General features: G+C 41.3%; 1 protein-coding gene across 2 annotated transcripts in view; it reads right to left on the reverse strand.

Annotated features, from left to right (window-relative positions):
* Window positions 1-21,475, reverse strand: part of ACBD6 (acyl-CoA binding domain containing 6) — a 140,213-nt gene that overhangs the window by 113,082 nt on the left and 5,656 nt on the right. For both annotated transcript variants that reach the window (XM_007061152.4, XM_043553034.1), the window contains exons 2-3: window positions 14,432-14,496; window positions 13,686-13,782 (exon numbers count right to left, since the gene is read on the reverse strand). In XM_007061152.4, coding sequence (XP_007061214.3) covers window positions 13,686-13,782; window positions 14,432-14,496 — 162 coding nt within the window. The remainder of the gene's footprint in view (window positions 1-13,685; window positions 13,783-14,431; window positions 14,497-21,475) is intronic.

Genomic DNA, 21,475 nt, shown 5'->3' on the forward strand with positions numbered 1-21,475 from the left:
TTTGAAATGGTGTAGAGCATACAGTTAAAGTGCCAACGAGACAACTCGTTGGCTGCTAGACAATATGTTTCCAAGCAGGATCTGATAGGATTTAATCAGTTATTTTTTTCTCTCTAAACTATTTCATGTTCAGTTACTGTTATCATTTCTATCTCTCCAGAGAGCCAACTAAGGGTATGTCTACACTACGAAATTAGGTCGATTTTATACATGTCAATCTTTAGAAAGCAATTTTATACAGTCAATTGTGGGTGGGAGGTTGAGGCAGACGATTTTGAGCAGCCAGACACCAGGGCGACGAGAAGAGCACAGCTAGTCATGCTGCGCATCAGAGAGGCTTTGAAAGCCAGTTTCATGACTGGCCAGGCTACGGTGTGACAGTTGTGTGTGTTTCTCCTTGCTGCAAACCTGCCCCCTTTGTTGATTTTAATTCCCTTTAAGCCAAACATCCTCCCCCCCCCTTGAATCACAGCTGGCAAAGGAAATAAAGTCACTATTGTTTTGAAACCATACATTCTTTCTTTATTAATCAAAGAGTGAGATACCTGACAAGGTCGGGGAGGAGGGAAGGACAAGGCTACATTGCTTATTGTAGCCACACTACAAATCAAAACAGTTTGAATGAAAGCCTTCTGTTGCTTCACCATCCTTTGGAGTGAAGTGGCTGGCTGCCCGGAGCCTCCCCCGCACCCAACGTTCTTGGGCGTCTGGGTGAGGAGGACATGGAACTTGGGGAGGAGAGCAGGCGGTTATACAGTGCATGCAGTGGCGGTCTGTGCTCATTACCTTTCCTGCAGCTCCAGATGCCTCAGCATGTCCACTTGCTCCCCCATTAGCCTCAGCATCTCCTCCTGCTTCTTCTTATCGCGCTCACCTAATGCTTTCCTGGCCTCTGACACTGAATGCCTCCATGCATTCAGCTGTGCCCTATCAGTGCGGGAGGACTGCATGAGCTGAGAAAACGTCTGTGCGAGTGCGTTTTTTTCACCTTCTAATCTGTGATCACCTCACGGACGGAGATGATAGGGGGACCACAGAAACATTTGCACCTGCAGGGGAATAAAAAGGGAGAGTAAAATTAAGATGATACATTTCTGAGAACAAAAGGGAGACACTTTCACAGTGAATCAAGCAATTCACAGCAGACAGCACATGGGCTTTAGGTACAAGGTCGCATTTTGCCTTCTATATTGAGCACCTGCCGGTATGGTGACACATTACACATGGCTGGGCAACAGAATTTTGTTTCCAGGCAGCCATGGTAAGCCTTTTGGTATGCGGGGTTGGCTTCTTCCGCCTTCATAACATGTGGGAATGGTTTCAAACTGCAACACCATCCTTTCCCACAGCAAGCAATGCCGGTTGGGTTTGCCATTTAGAAGGAGGGGCTGCAATTTTTGGGTGGATGTGCAGCACACACCTCTCCTCATCCCACCACGTGGCTATTCTCTGGGATGATCCCTTCACCCCTCCCCGCTCCGCGTGGCTATTCTCAAGGGTGATCCCTTTTAGCCAAGCGCAAACAGCCCAGCATGAACAGGGTACTTTTACTGTTCTCTTACAAAAATTTCCCTATTTCAACCAGCTGACCATGAATGGTATCACTCTCCTGAGGCTAACACAGAAAGATATAGACCAAATGTTGCTTGAATGCAACCAAAACCTAGGACCATTCGCTGCCATGCTTTGTGCTGCAATGATTCCAGACTACTTGCTACTGGCTTGGCACGGTAACATGTCCTATTGTGGAGGACAAAATAAGGCAGCCCTCCCCAGAAACCTTCTCAAAGGCTTTCTGAGTACCTCCAGGAGAGCTTCATGGAGATGTCTCTGGAGGATCCCCAGACACATTAATAGACTTTTCCAGTAGCTGTACTGGCCGCGAATGCATCCCAATTCTTCAGGGCAAATCAAACATTAAACACAATTGCTTTTAAACCCTGTACTGTAGTTACAAATGTGCACTCACCAGAGGTGCCTTCTCCAGCTTCAGGGTACGGGATCCCACCTTGAGCAGGTAGTGGCTCCAGGGTGATGAAAAGGTCCTGGCTGCCGGGGAGAATGGATTCACCGCTTGCCGGCTGCACATTCTCCTCCTCCTCCTCTTCCTCATCCACAAAATCCTTCTCCCTGTTGCATGAGACTCCCCCCTTGCAGGTGTCCACGGACAGTGGTGGGGTAATGGTAGGGTCCCCCGCCCCCAGAATGCCAGGCAGCTGATCATAGAAGCGGCATGTATGGGGCTCTGACCTGGAGCGACCGTTTGCCTCCTTTGTCTTTTGGTAGGCTTGCCTGAGCTCCTTAACTTTCACACAGAAGTGCTGTGTGTCTCTTTTGTAGCCTCTGTCCACCATGCCCTGTGCAATTTTGGTATATTAGCATTTCTTCTTTTTGATCAGAATTCGGCCTGCACAGATTCTTCTCCCCAGACAACAATCAGATGCAGTGTCTCCCATTCGGCCCATGCTGGAGCTCGTTTGCGATTCTGGGGGGACTGCATGGTCACCTGTGCTGCTGAGCGTGCCACGGTGACCAAACAGAAAATGAAATTCAAAATTTCCCAGGGCTTTTCCTGTGTATCTGCCTAGTGTATCAGAGTTGAAAGTGCTGTCCAGAGTGGTCACATTGGAGCACTCTGGATAGTTCCCGGAGGCCAATACCGTCGAGTTGTGTCTGCACTACCCCAAATTCGACCCAGCAAGGTCAATTTTAGCGCTACTCCGCTCGCCAGGGAGGAGTACAGAAGTCGATTTTAAGAGCCCTTTAGGTCGACGGAACGGGGTTGGTTGTGTCGAAGCATTGCTTATAAAATCGTCTGAGCGCAGCTAAATTCGACCTAACCTCGCAGTGTAGACCAGGGCTTAGACTCTTATTTCCCAAGGAAATGGACTCCTATCATTGGTTTCAGAACATGGAAACTAAAAGAACCAATATACAGAAGCAGAATTTTACCAAAGGAAGTTTCCAGCAGTCTTGATCTGGACAACTGTTTGTACTGCTGGTTGGCTTCCGAATTCACACCTTTATAAAATGCAGGCTACAAACTGGCAGTGTTGTATTTCAATCAACAGCCTGAAAGAGGACTGCAATAAAAGGCAGACCATAAATTTCTATGGAGACATAAAATAAAAGACAACACAAAACAGCCCACAAATTCATGCAATATACTCTAACCAATTCCGGTTTTGTTTATATTTACTGTATAAGACACTATCTCATCATTTAAGTCCTCTTGTGTATATGGAGTTTGGGGTTAGAACCAGACTTCAGCGAAGCAGGAACTCCTATCCAAGTCTGGCATTTTGTTTCTATGCTTCATTGTAAATTGTGGTTCCAGTGACAAGAATTGTCAGCCATTTGTCAGTATGTCTGCCTGCTGCAGGAAAAGAAAGCCACCTAGAACAGCACTGCTGACAGCCCCACAAATACAGCATTCATGGCAGGGTGGATAAAAATCAATGATTTAAAAAAAATTTTTTTTTCCTATTTAAATCGGATTTTTGCAGGAAAAAACCCTAAAGATAGTTTTAATTAAGGTACATTATAGCTCAAAGATATCTCACCATGGAATAGGGATTATAAATTCTAATTATGAGACAATATATTCATGTAATGTTTAAGAAAAGTTTTGTAAATGAGTTCCAATAGTTCATGGATTAGTGACCCAATCTTATGGGGTTCCACAGGCTTCTGTATAGATTATTTAGGTGAATCTTTCTATCTACCCAATAGGGCTCAGTCTAGAAGATACTATCAAAGATGCTTAGGTTTGCAGTTCTCAAACTGTGGATTTGTGTCTCCAGAGGTAACAAGCTTGTTAACAGCAAAAACGTTTTAAAATAAATAAATAATACATAGAGGTGAGAAATAACAGACCTCAACTCTATTGTCCCTCTTCAAATTTGTGTGCACAGAGTCAATCCCTTATCTCTCTCTAAAAGTGCAAAGTTTCAAAAAGTTCACTGAATAGACGATTGTTGGGGGCGGAATAGATCTGGACAAGGAGAAGAAGTCTGGAGATAAATGTGAGAAGCGAGGGACATATGCTTGTTTTGTTAAAATATTATATGTTTGCTGTTGAAGAAAAAAATCCAGAATACTTAACATTGTTGCTTTAGTTAAATAAAACAATTTAAATGTCTGTCTGGTGATGTTCTCCTCCTAATACAGCATGGCAAGAAAATCCTCCAAATATTAGTGATTAATCTGTTGAATTGGACATAGTTCACCTCCCAATGACTTCATAAATATCTGCTTCAATTACCTTTGGTAAATGAAATAACCAAACAGTCATTCATTTTCTGATATAGCTGTAAAACTAATCTGAAAAGTTTTCAAAATAAATCACTCTTTAAAAATGTATAGCGTGTACCTTTTAAAAATGAAACCCACATCTATCTCTGAGTTGTGAAGAATATGTATTAAGGTTATAACAACCAACAAGAATGCACTTTTATGTAGAAAACCATGATTAAATCAAGACTTCCTGACTAGTGATTTAAATCAAATCCACCCTGATACATGGCATATAACAATATTTCTACATGCTAGAACAATGCATATTCAGCCCTAGTACTGCACCTTAGATACCTCCATCTTAGACTACAGATTCATGAAGGATGATTGCCTGTTTGTTTCCCACTGACATTGTTACAGAGACAAAGACAAATCATTCTACTATTTTTTTTAAACTCTTCCATTTATTGGTACATCCCTACATTCACAGTAGTGGATGAAGACTTCTGTTGTCCATTATTAAGTGGCCACTAATCTGTGTTAGTTTATTTTAAAACTAGCATGCATATGACAGAAGACAATTTGTTTTAAAAAGGGATGTTCTCAAGACCTGTAAGTTAAAAAAGTATAGACTGTACCATTAAACTTTAAATTAAATTAAATTCATGTGGGTAACATTATACTTCCCACATAATGAAAGGAGTGGAGGTTTAAACTAATCCTTTTATCATGATGAAAATTATGAACAAAATGCAGTTACATATATGAAGAAAGGTCCAGTCAGACAACTGATGGTATCTGTGAGCGGCTTTGTTTATGAGTATGACTTAGAAAAAGTTAAGGGGTTTTTTAGTTATTCAGACCTGGAAGTAATTTCAGACATTCCCTGTTACAAGGTTCACCTTTACAGGAGCTGTTACATTTCTGGCCAATTGCTGAAATCAGACATTTAGCATTTTAGTCACCAGTCGGTTATACAGGGACCCTGCAGCAGTACCAGGGCCTCAGTCTTTAGCAATATGAACCCTTCATTAGTGTAACAGCCTAATACCTTGGGGATAACATGGGCTCCTTTTGTGTGGCATCTCCCTTAGTTTCCCAATCACTAAGGTGGGCTTGATAACTTACTTCCCTTCCTTGCACAGGTGTTGTGAGTAGCTAGTACTTGTGAAGTGGTATTATGTTGCCTTATGAAACAGTATGAGTTGATTTTTTAAAAATACATTTTCAGTCACATTGTAAAAGGTCCACAAATTCTTAACCTTTACATCAAATGAACTGCATTGTTCTCAGTTGCGTAAAACAAAATGGGTCACATTCAACATCACAGTTCTTTTGGTCTCCCACAAATCACTCCAGAAACACTGCTTTAACACCAAGAAAAGTATTTTCAGGAGTGTCTGGAGTAACATACACTACTATGCTTACAACCAAAAGGAACTAACTTCACAGCTAGGATTCTAAAATAACCATGGACGTCTTCCTCACTGGGCAAAGCCAGCTCACATAAGGTTACCGAACCTGTAGCTGCAGGGGGTCATGAGATCTCCATCCCACCAGCTGAAATGTTAGTATGAGGTCTACTAATGTTCTAAAGCAGTGCACTGACAAAGAGCTGCTGCACATTAACTGGGAGGTCTGTGGTGAGGATCTCCCCCTTTACTTCATCCCTATCTTGTCCACTTTGTAGATTCCTGTAAGATGAAGCCTCGATTTACTCCTCTAATTACACACACACACTCTCTTCCAGAAACATTCTTCCTTAACTACCAGAGGTATGAACACTCCTCTTCCAGCTGGCATAAAAATAGTGAGGGTGGAGAATCACACTGCATATTAAAGTCTTGGGCCTTGCAGCAGATAATCCAACCAAATGGATTCATGGTGCTGAACCACAAAAATACCAGTCTGAAAATCTGCTTGAACACTGGAGAACAGAAGCAAAACCCTAAACATGAATCAGCTTGTCAAACTGCCAGCACTATGAAGTCTGGTGTGGGCTGGCACTGCAGTACCAGTTTTAATACCACATTTGCAAGTCAGCTGCTATATTCCATTATAAACACTGCTTTTGAAGGATTCATAACTCAGCCATTTTAATTTACATTGGGATGAAATTTGCCACATATCAGTTCAGATGTAAATTTAAAACACATTACAAGATGGCTAAAAATGAGATCATACAGGGTGGTGATGGTGAATATAGCAAGTTTTTTGGTAGTTTATGGTGCTTCCCCTTACCTCCACCCCCAGTTACCAATTAAAGCAAACTTCTAAAAATTACAGTCAGTTTTTAAGAGGGGTTTTAGCATTAATATAAGTTATTTAACTTTAAAAAGCATCTATTATGTATTTTCCTATTAACAGTGTATGTGTTTTTGCAACACCGCAGTAACAGATTTTGATATTTTATGAAGTATTGATTTAATTTTCAGATAAAAATACAAAAGCAGGCATTACCATAAAAAAGTGAATTAAACACAAAGAGCTAACACACTAAAAAACAAAATCCAAGCAGTTCAGAACTGCATCGGAAACTCCATCCTTAATTAAAGGATTTGCAGGGATCTGAGTGACAGGGGAACCCCACATATATATGTGCCACAACAGCAAGGCACAAACAGGTGAGCTAACCAAAGGATGTCAGACCAAATTCTGACATTTCAATTGGATCATTAATTTAAAAAGCCCCACAGGCTTGCTATTTTTCAAAGGCTTTACATGCATGGAATGCTAGAAGTAGCTTAGTTTACTGAAGGGAGCTAGTTTTTCCTGTTGGATGGTAAACCATAAACAAGAGATATTCACATCCCAGAAAAACAAACATATAGGACGAACGTAATCAATGGTATTTTCACATTAGGCACAGACCTAAGAAATCTTTCCCCTACTCTCCCCACCCCCATTGTAATCCTTCCCAAACCACTTTGCTTCTCACTGCTGACTGCAAACTGTGGCTGCTTGGCCAGATTAAGACGGTGACATCTGTTTGAGTGATTTTTTTTTTTTCCAGGAGTGTGGTCAAAGGGTCAAACGAAGGGAACCAGACGGGGACACCGAGCAGAGAACCCCGGACAGCGCCCACTGCTCCTCAAAGGCGTCAAGGGAGTCAGTGGATGCGGCCCAGAGGAACTCTGCCCAGATACGTGAACGGACCGAGGATCGGAAATAGGCCCCACAGTCATAGGAGACTCCATCGGCCAACCTCCTCACCCTGGTTTTATAGATGGCCACTTTAGCCAGGGCCAGGAGGAGGTTGACAAGGAGGAGGTCCCGTGACTTTGTGGGGCCACAGATAGGGCATGCATAGATAAGGAGGTGAGGGGAAAAGTGCAACCAAAAACCTAACAAAATATTCATGAGGAGCCGGAATAGGTGCTGCAGCCTGGCACACTCCAAGTATGTGTGCGCCAGGGTTTCCCTCACGCCGCAAAAGGGGCAGTGTCTGGGATAGGGGTGAACCCCGCCAAGTACATGCCTGTGCTCACGGCCCCACGAAGGAGCCGCCAACTGATGTCCCCGGTGGGCTCAGAACCAGGGTGGAGTATAGGCTGGCCCACCAGGGCTCCTCACCCTCCAGAGGTGGCAGGAGGTCCAGCCATTTTTTTATCGGGGCGGGACATGATGGTAAGGACGTGAAGGGTTTGAGTGATAGACAAACTGGAAAGGCATGATGGGTGCTCTGATACTGTTTATGGGCCACAGCTTTTTCAATAAAATTTACTTAAGTTATTTACTTAAATTCTTCCAATACAAAAGTGCTCTCTATTTAGGATGCCAAGTTACAAATTTGCAGATTCAGAAGGATAACATTAGCCTGATTTACCCATTTGTTAATAAACTGTTAGACAGGGGCCCAATATAAAACCTTAAATCTGAAACTCAGTCAGAATTTGTTGCTCAAAACTCTTCTAACAGGCCACATTTGAGCACCAAAACCAAGCTTTATAAAATTCAGATCTGGATTTCAAACCCCAAGTGTTGGAATATTTGGGATACAGAGTTTTGGTTTGGGTCATTATAGAGGTTCTAAGTTTGGGGCTGGAGTTTTCGTTCGGACCAACGTCTAATAAATATGAAACACTAACCAATTTAAAACAAGCTGTATCATTTGTTACTAGAACATTTCCTGAGATTACATCAATAATATCCAGCTCCTCCTGCAGAATCTAGATTCACAGTGTAGCCCATTTTTTAATGGTTAAGAAAGAGATTCTCCAGACTTTCACAATATCCTTGAATTGTGAATTCTCTCTTACACACGTTTAGGTAAAAGCAAGCGAAGAATAACATTTTAAATGTGGTGAAGAAAGGCTATTTGAATAGTTACAGAACACATTGAAACCCATAAACACTCTAGTAGTTGGCGGCTGTGTTATGAAATACTGCCCTCTGCAGCCCATTCTGCAGAAACAGAGTTCAACCAAATTAACATTCATTCCATACAAGTTCTCTGTTTTACAGGTCTACTCTGTGCTTGTAGCAACAATATGTTATTCCTGCAACTTCATTTGCTTTCAAGCGTGTTTCTGTTTTTACCAGAAGGGTTGTTTATTCTCTTCAGTGATCCTCTGGTGGCTGCTTTCAATTCTGTGCTCTGCACTTGCTCACTAACAACACAGCACTAGTAGTGCTTTATTGACGTCATTTAGTCATCACAGAGTGCATCGAAAGAGTTTAAAAACAGCATAGACCAGCAGTTTGAAAATACATGCACATTTATTCCCTGAAAATCTCAGCACTGGAATTTCAAGACCCAGGAGGGCTCAGGAAGGGGGATACTAATCTAGTCTCACCAAGATTTGGGAATCCTGGGCTCCTCTGGAACCAAGAGCTATCTTCTTGCTTTGCCTGATCAGTGTGCAGACATTTCCCTGGACTTTGATGACTTTATTCCTTATTACACAGGAGGAATTCTAAGTTTCGCATTATGCGTAAAATTTTATTCACAAGCTAGTAAACCACAAGTGATGTAAAAAACTGGCAATATGTGTGGTCAAGTGGAAGGTCTCCACTACAAGGGCAAATGTGTTTTATGTTTCACTTGTGGTTTACATTTCCCCTTCAAATGTTTCATTTCCATGTTGCAAAACCCAAGCCAGATAAATACTACTCTCAGTTCAGACACAGATCCTGCAGAGGGAGAGGTGATCATGCTTCCTGTTGCTGGAGACTTGAGGTCACACAGAAAGGAACTTAAATAGTTGAGGCAAGAAGAAAGGCAGGCTTGCAGGAGGATTTAGCAAAGATGAAACTGAGTCTATGTCAGGGGTGGGCAAACTTTCTGGCCTGAGGGCCACATCGGGGTTGCGCAACTTTATGGAGGGCCAGATAGGGAAGGCTGTGCCTCCCCAAACAGCCTGGCCCCTGCCCCCTATCCACACCCTCCCACTTCCTGCCCCCCTCAGAAGTCCCGACCAATCCAACCCCCCTGCTCCTTGACTCCTGACTGCCCCCTCCCAGGACCCCCTGCCCCTCGACCCCCTATCCAACTCCCCCTGCTCCCCATCCCCTGACTGCCCCCCCGGAACCTCCATCCCATCCAACAGCCCCCTGCTCCCTGACTGCCCCCCAGAACCCCCTGCTCCCCACCCCCTTACCATACCGGAACCAGCCACGCTGCCGCGCTGCCTGGCAGGAGCAGCGGGCCAGAGCGCTGGCAGCTCAGTGCGCTGAGGCTGCAGGGGAGAGGGAACAGCAGGAGAGGGGCCGGGAGCTAGCCTCCCCGGTCGGGAGCTCAGGGGCCAGGCAGGACAGGCCGTAGTTTGCCTACCTCTGCTCTATGCTGTATGTGGGAAGAGCTGCAGTGATGGCAACAGACAGATTTGCAACATAAGAATGGGAAGAAGAAGAATTTAGAGTCATAAAGTGCCAAAGTTTCAGCCAATGGAGACAAATGGAAGATCTGAACTGAAGAAAGAGCTAAAAGAAATGGAGTTGTTTATATTATTTATTTTTATTGCATGAACTGTGTGCCAAGCACTTAGCGTGCTGCTATTCATCTTGGTATGAGAAGCAATTAACCCAGCAGGCACCCTAACTTTGCTTGTGGGCAGTGGCACACAGATTGTGGTCTGTACCTCTATGCATTGCAGATTTGCAGGGAATAAATAATCCCTTATAAAGCCTAGTCAATTGAAGAGATGTACACAATATAATTGACTGCATTGGCACAAAAGGGACCCCTCTGTCACTCCTCCATGCTCCACCCCATACCATTGTGTAACTGGGGACTGTACAATCTCTGAATTCCTCTACTGTATTTTTTTATTTATTTATTTTAAAACAAGCTTTTCGTTTTAAATCTGAAAGGAATTTTTGTGATGGCATCATAAAACCCTTGAGAACTAAGGTTAGCACATTTTTTAAAATGTTTTTATGAAAATTTAAAGGGAAAATATATGTGAACATCAAAAAAGCTTTCTGATAATGAAACATATTAAGCTGTGGAATGGACTCTGAAGGGAAGTTTAAAACCTGATAACTCTCTATTTTTTTTTAAAAAATGCTGGCAAATTTAATTAATGTTGACAGCTAAACTTTTCATATTCCTAATAAGAGACCCTATATTTTCTCTTAAAGCCCATCAGACACACACAATTATTGTTTCTTATTCACAATCTACTTATAATGGAAGAAAACCTAAGAGACGCGGCCTAGCAGCTGATCACATAAGGAGGAAAGAGACAGTGACTAAGCACCTACTATTGTACACACAAATCTTTTTTTAAAATTCAATTTAAAATTTGAAGACTTTATTATTTTATCACCTTTCTATGACAAATATACCTTAGTTATTATAATGAACAGAGCTCCCTCTTGTGGCTGCAGGAAGGTGAATCTGGTGCAACAAAATCAGAGTATAGATGGCATGAGATCAGCACCAGAGAGATGAGAGAACGGGAGGACTGGTTCTCCTGTGTACCATTACTAACTTGGTTAAACAATAGACAATTAATGGAAAATACCATGGGGACAAGAGGTTGCTGTTTAACGTACTAATTAATAATTCTCTCCCTCTTAACACCCTCTCCCTGCACAAGTGCTGCAGAACGTAGCAACTTTCTCCTCTTCCCCATTCTATTTTTGACCACCTTCCTCCAAAGCAGAACCTTCCCACCTTGTTCAACTGATTTCTGGCTCACTCACAGACAGTTTGCAAGGCAAGGGATACAATCAGGATATGAAATTCAAGAGTCTAAGTTATGGGGAATGCACATCAAGCCAGAAGACTTACATTATTATCCCTACATCATTTTCATTATCATTATACCTGGAGTTCTGAAAGCAAACAGAAAATGCTTATTATCTTTAAAGTTTTGAGAAAGAATTCACAGGTACACATATGAGTCTAAAACACTTAGATCTGCTGAAATGTTAGAGCAAAACACCTATTGAAAAGGAAACCGATATAGCCTCAAACCACTCCCTTTTGTGGTTTCAAAGCTGTAAGGATACTAAAATCTGCTGGAGACAGGCATTCACTCCTGGATGAAACTGGCAAGGTAAGACATTTTGGGCCCTACCTGCCTTAAGAGTGGCTCCCTTTCAGAGTCTATCATTGCTCCCCAAACCCTTCAAATAAACATTTCTATGACTGAAAACATAAAAAAGAAAAGCAGGTAAAAGAAGAATGCATGGATGAGTGTGAAACTCTCAGTAAACAAGCCTGTGCACTAATGCTTTGAACCAATATACAGACCAAGCCAGTTTCTCTCCTGACAGGACTCTCAAAGTCACACAACATTTACAAATACAATTTTAAAAAAATTTCTCACCAATATATTATTGGGCTTTGATCTCAGTTCAGTTCCCAGTGGACCAGGATCCACAATGCAAAAATCACTACCACTATTAGCAGTCCCAGAGGCACCAAGATTAAATGAGGTAGATGACTGAATTCCCCTTTCCGGTCAATGGGCTGGATGGGGGACAATGCCTGCTCTCTGTGTGAATAGAGGAGTTCAGACTCCAGAGATATCCATTCAACACCCTTTCCCAGTACTGAATTCACATGCTTTTTTAAAAATTACTTTTGAAAGAACACAAAAGAAAATGTCATGATTGACTCCTCAAGGAAAGAGCTCTGAATTGGCATAATCAAGACAGGTCCATTTTTAAGTCTAGCACTTCTGACGGTGCCCTTTAAATTCTTCACCTCATAGATATTGCAACCAATGAAAGTACCTCCAACAGCTGTATTAGCGTGACCAGAACATATGCTGGTTTCTGCTTATCCACCTTCCACTGAGGAGTGACAGGGATAGATATGTGCAGCGCAGGATACTGGGGGCAGCAGTCATGCTCAGGCGCACTCATTCTTTGTCAGGAAAAATAGTGCCAGAATTCCAGCTCCTTCATTTACTGCATGGTTCAATTTTTAGACATTTTGAAAAACAAAGTCAATTCTTGAACTCATGTCCTAGATTCCTGCTGCAGAGAACTACCATAAAAATCAGAACTGGCCACCAGCAGAGGACAAGCATGCCACACTCCATGACATTTCAATGGAAAGATTTCTATTTATCAACAGAAGCTGCATTACAGCAATTGCATCCATAAGGATATAGAAAGGGTTCCCCCTCCTACTTTATGAATACTACTTGAGCTGCAGGGTGTTTTTGTTCATTCAGGCTTTTAACTGATCGATATTTATTGGATTTTTTCCTTATTTTGCATGGATGTTTTAGGTTAGACAAGATTTTATGTAAGGCAGAGCATGGCAAATCACTGACTTTTGTATGTTAATGGGATTGTACAGTTCAGAGTTATTTTTCTGGAGATGCTCTATAATGCTTTTCATCCTCCAGACACTTTGCAAATATTAACTAATTCTCACAGCATGCTTCTGAGACAGAGGAGCATTAGTATCCCCATTTTACAGACAGGGAAGCTGAGCCACAGAAGTTTCACATCTACCCTAAAGCCACAGGAGAATTCAAAACCAGAATTAAAACTCAAGTTCTTAGTTCCAAGTCTTGTGCTCAGACAAGAACTCTCTTTCCTAAGGTGGAGGAGCAACAGAACCACAAATTTTCTACTGTCATAAAATCAACATGCCTGAAGTAGGTATTTTTAAAAGGTGTATAAAAAGGATGTAGACATTCCACAGTTCCCTGTAATTCTAAGTCAAACACTCTGTAGAGACTACTGTATTTTGATGCTATAATGGTGCCCAGTTAAAAGAGATACCTGTTAAAAGAACTGTCCTCTTAAAAAGAGACAATGCCTATACACCAGACTATGAAACCCTTAAATATCCGAAAAGTAATAAACCTGGTGGCTAAAATACTATTTAAAACTCATCTGTCTAATAAGTTATGTTTCCTGTACAGTGAATTAAATTTTCCTGGAGCTCTTTTAGATGAAGACCTGATGCAAATATTCACATGTGCAATAAAAGTGTGTTTAATTGATTTCTACATGTTATTTATTTCCATTTATCCTACCTGAGGATTCCAACTGGGATCCAGTTTCTTCACTGTGGCAATGTATTCTTGCATAGCCTGGTGGGGACTTGAATCTCCCAGCGCTTTCCACGCTTCCCTGAGGTACAAAGAAAAACACAAATGGCCCACTCAGTAGAACTGATACATCCGTCTTTTACTCATTGTCACCAATAAAACAGTGATCAGGCCTAATGCAAGCCTACCTTCATACTTCTGGGCAAAGGAAAGACATCTTTTACACAATTTTGATGCCATCAATCCTCTAGTCAGGCTTAAAAAGAAAAACTCCTTCACCTACTCATATTTATTTGTTGCTGATTAAACCAATACAACAGTAAATTAGCAGAACAGCAACACCATTTTAAGAATTCCATAAAGCAGGGGGTTCTCAAACGGGGGTCGGGACCCCTCAGGGGGTCGGGAGGTTATTACATGGGGGGGGGTTGCGAGCTGTCAACCTCCACCCCAAATCCTGCTTTGCCTCCAGCATTTATAGTGGTGTTAAATATATAAAAAAGTGTTTTTAATTTATAAAGGGGGAGTCAGAGGCTTGCTATGTGAAAGGGGTCACCAGTAAAAAAGTTTGAGAGCCACTGCCCTAAAGGATTATTTTAATCATTAACCGAGAGAATAAGAGAGAGATACATGCAAAGTAATGTTCTAGTTCAATCAATCTAAAAGATGTGACCAAAAATAAAATAAAATAAAATCAGAAATTGTTAAGAATTGCAAGGATTTCCTCTTACCATTTCTGCTTTCCTTCAAAATCAAAGAAACTGGGCTTGGGAGTGTTACAGTTTCCAAATTTGACCTAAAGAAGAAAAATGTCCTTTGTTACAATGAATGGTAGAAAGGGATAAAGTTTAATTTATCATTATAATTTGTTAGCCAATTCATAGCAGCAAATATCCAGATTTATTACACCTCTTGATTTCAGAGTAAATTTATACTCCTGTCTGATTAACAGTTATTAGGCTCATCTCTTTCTGGCAAACCTCTCAACTCCAATTTTTTTTTATTTTAACAGTCTCACACAGCTATTGGTGTATTGGCCTCCTGTTATTTTCTGTACAGGATACAGAGATGGAATTCTGATATGCAGATCATTTCTTCTGCACGTATTACCCAGCAGGTGATGCTGCAGAGTGATTTTCACTCAAAGACTTGTCAGAGAAAGAAGGTCCACTTTTGAGGAAAATCGCCTTCCTTATCCTGGTGGCAGAAAAAAGCCAGAAAAGAAAGGAAAGACAATGGTCACACAGCAATCGCAACCCAACCGTCTTCCAACACCACCTGCAATGTCTGCCAATGAGCCTATGGCTCAAGAATTGGACTCCTCAGTTACCAAAGGACCCATGAAAAATAAAACCCATGAAAGAGATCATCTTCAACCTCAAAGGATCACCGACTATGTATATTATCCATCTGTATAGCTCATCTTCAACAAGACTAAAGAAAAATCTCATTTATATTAGGGAATGTAGGTATACAGCTAAACCACATATTATGATTGTTCATTAAGGATGAAATTCGCCTCCTTCTGCACAACGACTAAATAAGTGGGCTATGTTTAATAACCTTTGATTGCCAAGCTGAATACAAAGAGAACAAACTTAAGTGGAAGAAGTCCATATGATCTCTGGATTTCCTCCAGAGGCATCTAGGAACATGGCAGCCAGAGCAGATACACCAGAAATGGGAAGTGAGTCAAGATTGGAGGTGGCTGGGATGATCCAGTTGGTCAGAAAGAGGAAAAGTAGTAAATTGTGGAGTAGAGGATGGAGCTGTAGGTAGAAACAAAGGATTCATTACAGGAGAGAGAGGCAAGAGAAAAAAAGGAGGCTAGAAAAAGAGGTGTTAATGGACTGCAGTTCATAGAAGGAATATAAGTTAGGGGTGGTAAGTGAATAAACAATCCTGAAAGAGATGAGATAGTGATGATAACATATTCTAGAGGGTGTGTAGTGGACTCCACACGTAGACACAGAAGGCCGTTACATAAAGACCCTTTTGAACTGATCTGGTTGCACAAAGGGGGCTTTGTAGTGGCCATCAATTACATTTAATGACCCTTTAAAAATACCAGAGTGGTGTAAAGAGGCCTTAGTGTAAATGAGAATCAGATTCAGGATATTTTTAAACACATGAAGGTGTATTCATAGTAAGGCTATCAATTAATCACAATTAACTCAAAAAAATGAATCATGATTAATCACAGTTTTAATCGCACTGTTAAACAACAGAATACCAATTGAAATTTATTAAATATTTTGAATGTTTTTCACATTTTCAAATATATACAGAATACAAAGTGTACACTGCTCACTTTATATTATTTTTATTACAAATATTTGCACTGTAAAATGATAAATGGTATTTTTCAATTCACCTCTTACAAGTACTGTATTGCAATCTCTTCATCGTGAAAGTGAAACTTACAAATGTAGATTTTTTTTGTTACATAACCACTCAAAAACAACCAATGCAAAACTTTAGAGCCTACAAGTCCACTCAGTCCTACTTCTTGTTCAGCCATTCGCTAAGACAAACAAGTTTGCTTACATTTATGGGAGATAATGCTGCCCACTTCTTATTTACAATGTCACCAGAAAGTGAGAACAGACGTTCACATGGGACTTTTGTAGCCGGTATTGCAAGTTATTTATGTGCCAGATATGCTAAACATTCGTATGCCCCTTCATTCTTCGGCCACCGTTCCAGAGGACATGCTTCCACGTCGATTATGCTCACTAAAAAAAATAACCTATTAATTAAATTTGTGACTGAACTCCTTGGGGAAGAATTGTAGGTCTCCTGCTCTGGTTTACCCACATTCTGCCATATACTTCATGTTATATGACTCAGCACATGTTCATTTTAAGAACACTTGTCGCTGCAGATTGCACAAAATGCAAAGAAGGTACCAATGTGAGATTTCTAAAGAAAGCTACAGCACTCCACCCAAGGTTTAAGAATCTGAAGTGCCTTCCGAAATCTGAGAGGGATGAGGTGTGGAGCATGCGTTCAGAAGTCTTAGAAGAGCAACACTCCAATGAGGAAACTATAGAACCCAAACCACCAAAAGAGAAAAATCAGCCTTCTGCTGGTGGCATGACGACACAGATGATGATCGGGGGAAGTCCCGAACGACTGGAAAAAGGCTAATGTAGTGCCCATCTTTAAAAAAAGGGAAGGAGGAGGATCCTGGGAACTACAGGCTAGTCAGCAGCATCTCAGTCCCTGGAAAAATCATGGAGCAGGTCCTCAAGGAATCAATTCTGAACACTTAGAGGAGAGGAAAGTGATCAGGAACAGTCAGCATGGATTCACCAAGGGCAAGTCATGCCTGACTAATCTAATTGCCTTCTATGACGAGATAACTGGTTCTGTGGATGAAGGGAAAGCGGTGGACGTGTTGCTCCTTGACTTTAGCAAAGCTTTTGACACTGCCTCCCACAGTATTCTTGCCAGCAACTTAAAGAAGTATGGGCTGGATGAATGGACTATAAGGTGGAAAGAAAGCTGGCTTGATTGTCGGGCTCAACAGGTAGTGATCAATGGCTCCATGTCTAGTTGGCAGCCGGTATCAAGTGGAGTGCCCCAAGGGTCGGTCCTGGGGCTGGTTTTGTTCAATATCTTCATAAATGATCTGGAGGATGGTGTGGATTGCACCTCAGCAAGTTTGCGGATGACACTAAACTGGGAGGAGTGGTAGATATGCTGGAGGGTAGGGATAGGATACAGAGGGACCTAGACAAATTGGAGGATTGGGCCAAAAGAAATCTGATGAGGTTCAACAAGGACAAGTGCAGAGTCCTGCACTTAGGACGGAAGAATCCAATTCACCGCTACATACTAGGGACCAAATGGCTCGGCAGCAGTTCTGCAGAAAAGGACCTAGGGGTTACAGTGGACGAGAAGCTGGATATGAGTCAACAGTGTGCCCTTGTTGCCAAGAAGGCCAATGGCATTTTGGGATGTATAAGTAGGGGCACTGCCAGCAGATCGAGGGACGTGATCGTTCCCCTCTATTCGACACTCGTGAGGCCTCATCTGGAGTACTGTGTCCAGTTTTGGGCCCCACACTACAAGGATGTGGAAAAACTCAAAAGTGTCCAGCAGAGGGCAACAAAAATGATTAGGGGACTGAAACACATGACTTATGAGAAGAGGCTGAGGGAACTGGGATTGTTTAGTCTGCAGAAGAGAAGAATGAGGAGGGATTTGATAGCTGCTTTCAACTACCTGAAAGGGGGTTCCAAAGAGGATGGCTCTAGACTGTTCTCAGTGGTAGCAGATGACAGAACAAGGAGTAATGGTCTCAAGTTGCAGTGGGGGAGGTTTAGGTGGGATATTAGGAAAAACTTTTTCATTAGGAGGGTGGTGAAACACTGGAATGCGTTACCAAGGGAGGTGGTGGAATCTCCTTCCTTAGAGGTTTTTAAGTCAGGCTTGACAAAGCCCTGGCTGGGATGATTTAACTGGGGATCGGTCCTGCTTTGAGCAGGGGGTTGGACTAGATGACCTCCTGAGGTCCCTTCCAACCCTGATATTCTATGATTCTATGAAAATGAACATGTGTCAGTGTGCACTGCTTTGGATTCTTATCAAGCAGAACCTGTCATCAGCATGGACACTTGTCTTCTGGAATGGTGGTTGAAGCATGAAGGGACATACGAATTTTTAGTGCATCTGGCATGTAAATATCTTGCGATGCCAGCTACAACAGTGCTATGAGAACACCCGTTCTCACTTTCAGGTGAAAACAAGAAGTGGGCAGTATTATCTCCTGCAAATGTAAACCAACTTGTTTGTCTGAGCGATTGGCTGAACAAGATGTGGGACTGAGAGGACTTGTAGGCTCTAAACTTCTACATGGTTTTATTTTTGAATGCAATTTTTTTCTGTACATAATTCTACATTCGTAAGTTCAACTCTCATGATAAACAGATTACACTACAGTACTTGTATTATGTGAACTGAAAAATACTATTTCTTTGGGGGTTTTTTGCAGTGCAGAATACTTGTAATCAAAAATAAATATAAAGTGAGCACTATACACTTTGTATTGTGTTATAAATAGAATCAATACATTTGAAAATGTAGAAAACATCCAAAATTATTAAAATTAATGGTATTCTATTATTGTTTAACAATGCGATTAATCGCGATTAATTTTTTAATCGCTTAACAGCCCTAATTCATAGCTACAAGGAATGCTGAGGAAGACTTGCAGTTCTTCTCCTTTATTTGACTGAAGTCCAACAGCTGCCTTTCAGTAATAGGGTTGCCCACAAAGGGAACAGTGTGCATTTCCCAAAACTTATTCCATCCTGGGACACTGGCTGGTCCACGTCCACGTCCAGAAGGTAACAGGAGATCCATGCACGGAGCAACTACAGGATCACAGTCTGGGTGAGGAAGAGAGACTGACTGGCACAAATGAACCCTAGTCCAGGAGGAATTAAAAGCAGAATTTTTCCTGAGAGGAACCAGGGAGCATAGAATAAGGAATGGCAGGTAGTAAACAAAAGACATGTTGGTCTATGCCTCCGTAATTAATTTACATGTATCCATTAATATTACATTTGGATTTACAGACCCTATCATTAGAGAATAAAGACACCAAAGGCCAGGAAAATGTTGATGCCCACCTCACTTATTATTGGTATCTGCATACAAACAAGGAATTTTCACAAAGGTTAAACATCATTTTGATGAACAATGGAATGAAACATGGACTTTAAAAAAAAAAAGGGGGGGGGGGGAGGAAGGAAAGAAAGTGATTAAATGTTCCTGCATTGGTAACTAAACATTTCAGGACTCCAATTAAAAAGCCACTCTTTAATCACTCATAAATGACTATATCACAAACTCAGATTCCCAGCTAAGGCATACTCCTACACCAGAGGCCAAGTCAGAGTAGCCGTGCTGATGCAAATAGGAATAATCCCCCTTGAAAGCAATTGTTATAGTAAGTCTCCCTAATGCAGGGCAAACTCCATCATAAATGAAATATGAGGGGATTGGGATGTTTAAATGAACCTGATGGAGTAAACATGGGCACTCAGTTTTCGGAGATCATGACAACCTGTTAGTCAGACGTTGCTAGTCAAGCAAAATCAAGCTGCATCCATCAAACTATTATAAAACACTTGCTGCTCAGCCAATTAAACTGCCTGATCAGCTAATGATCCCTCAGCTTAAGAGGTTATTTTATCCTGCACCTGCGATCATCAATCATGCCTCTTTTTAAAAAACTTAGATGTCGAAGTTGCAGTAATTTTATTTAGATTTTTTACAGAACGGGAATGGGGTTTAAAAAAAATGAAAAAAGTTTTCTAAAATATTTGTTTTGCTGTTTCATGGTAAATGTCACCAGTTTGAATCACAGGGTTTCTCAGCTGGCCTTCAGAGCAAGGTACTTTGTAAAAACAGGTTTTTGCCTCATGGGGAGTTGTATATAATTTCATTTAATTGTTGTCAGCCCTATTTTATGCAGACTGTGATTTAGATTTTGTTTTAAACATTTCCTCTTGTACGCTAAGACACTGAGTACATTTTTACAAATTGAAAAATATAAATGAAATATGATCTACCGTCAAAACAGAACATCCCAACCTGGCCATTCTCTAGCCCAATATCGCAATTGCACACAAAACAGCCAACAACTTTGAAAGAAAGACACGTACTTTTCCTAATACTTTAGTAATTGTTTTCCAAGACCCTCTTCAAAACCTGACAATAGTTTCCCCTCTTTAAATTTGGCATTTATTGCTTTCCTCCCTGCTGTGCAATAGCATCAGCACTACTGATGCCAACACAGATATAGGAACGGTACTTTAAAATGACCTGCAAAAGAAAAAAAATGTGGTTTTGCCCTTTCTGCTTTTTTTATGATATATTAAGTTGGTTTACAAGAGTTTTGTCCAAAAATAAAGAAGGGGTTGGGGGGGGTGAGGAGGAAAAGGGCACTGCTTGATTTTTTACATTAAAAATATCAGTTCTTTACTTCTCACATTTTGCTGTACAACTCCCTGAAAAATTGAAGAACTAGTGGGATTCTGACATTACATGAGACTGAAACCAGAGCAGTCGAGAATGGAAGGATTTTTAGTTAGAATGTTTAACTTGAATTCCTGACAAATAATAGGCAGAAAAGCATTTGTGAAAGATTCAGCCCTCTTGTCCCTACAGTTGAAAGCTAAGAAAGCTTCTTCTACAAAGCTAGCAGAAAGACATGAGCTCCAAATATTATTTCAAGTCAGAGGTTCCTATACGGTTGTCCATTGAGGGCTGACTGGTCACTTGGTGCTGGGCCCTCCTTGTTTCAAGTTGATAAACTGCATTAAAAGACAGCCAGAATACATTAAATACTTCCCTAATATCACTTTTCAATGCAAGCAATTTTTGTACTTGACATAGCGATGTTCTGTGATCGTAAATTATGGGGAGATGATCCATGCAATTTTGAATGGGAGGGGAGGGATCCATGAGAGTCTCTATTAAGCTATGGTCCATGTCATGAAAAAGCTTGAGAAGCTCCAGTTCATGTCAAACAATCATGGTCTGTAGTTTATTTTCGTTACATTACTCAACAACTGAAGTAGATTGTAAAGCAATTGATATCCAGACTGCAGGTTATTTCCCACCAAATCATAAATTCTTTTAGGCAAGTCAAACCTGGACCCTAACTCCAGAATTTGATTTACAGCTTTGAATGTAGACTTGGACGAAACTGGGACCATCTGTATGCAATCAGCTGACCAAGTGAACACAATTTCTTAAGC

The sequence above is a fragment of the Chelonia mydas genome, chromosome 8 (assembly GCF_015237465.2).
Source record: "Chelonia mydas isolate rCheMyd1 chromosome 8, rCheMyd1.pri.v2, whole genome shotgun sequence".
Lineage (NCBI taxonomy): Eukaryota > Metazoa > Chordata > Testudines > Cheloniidae > Chelonia > Chelonia mydas.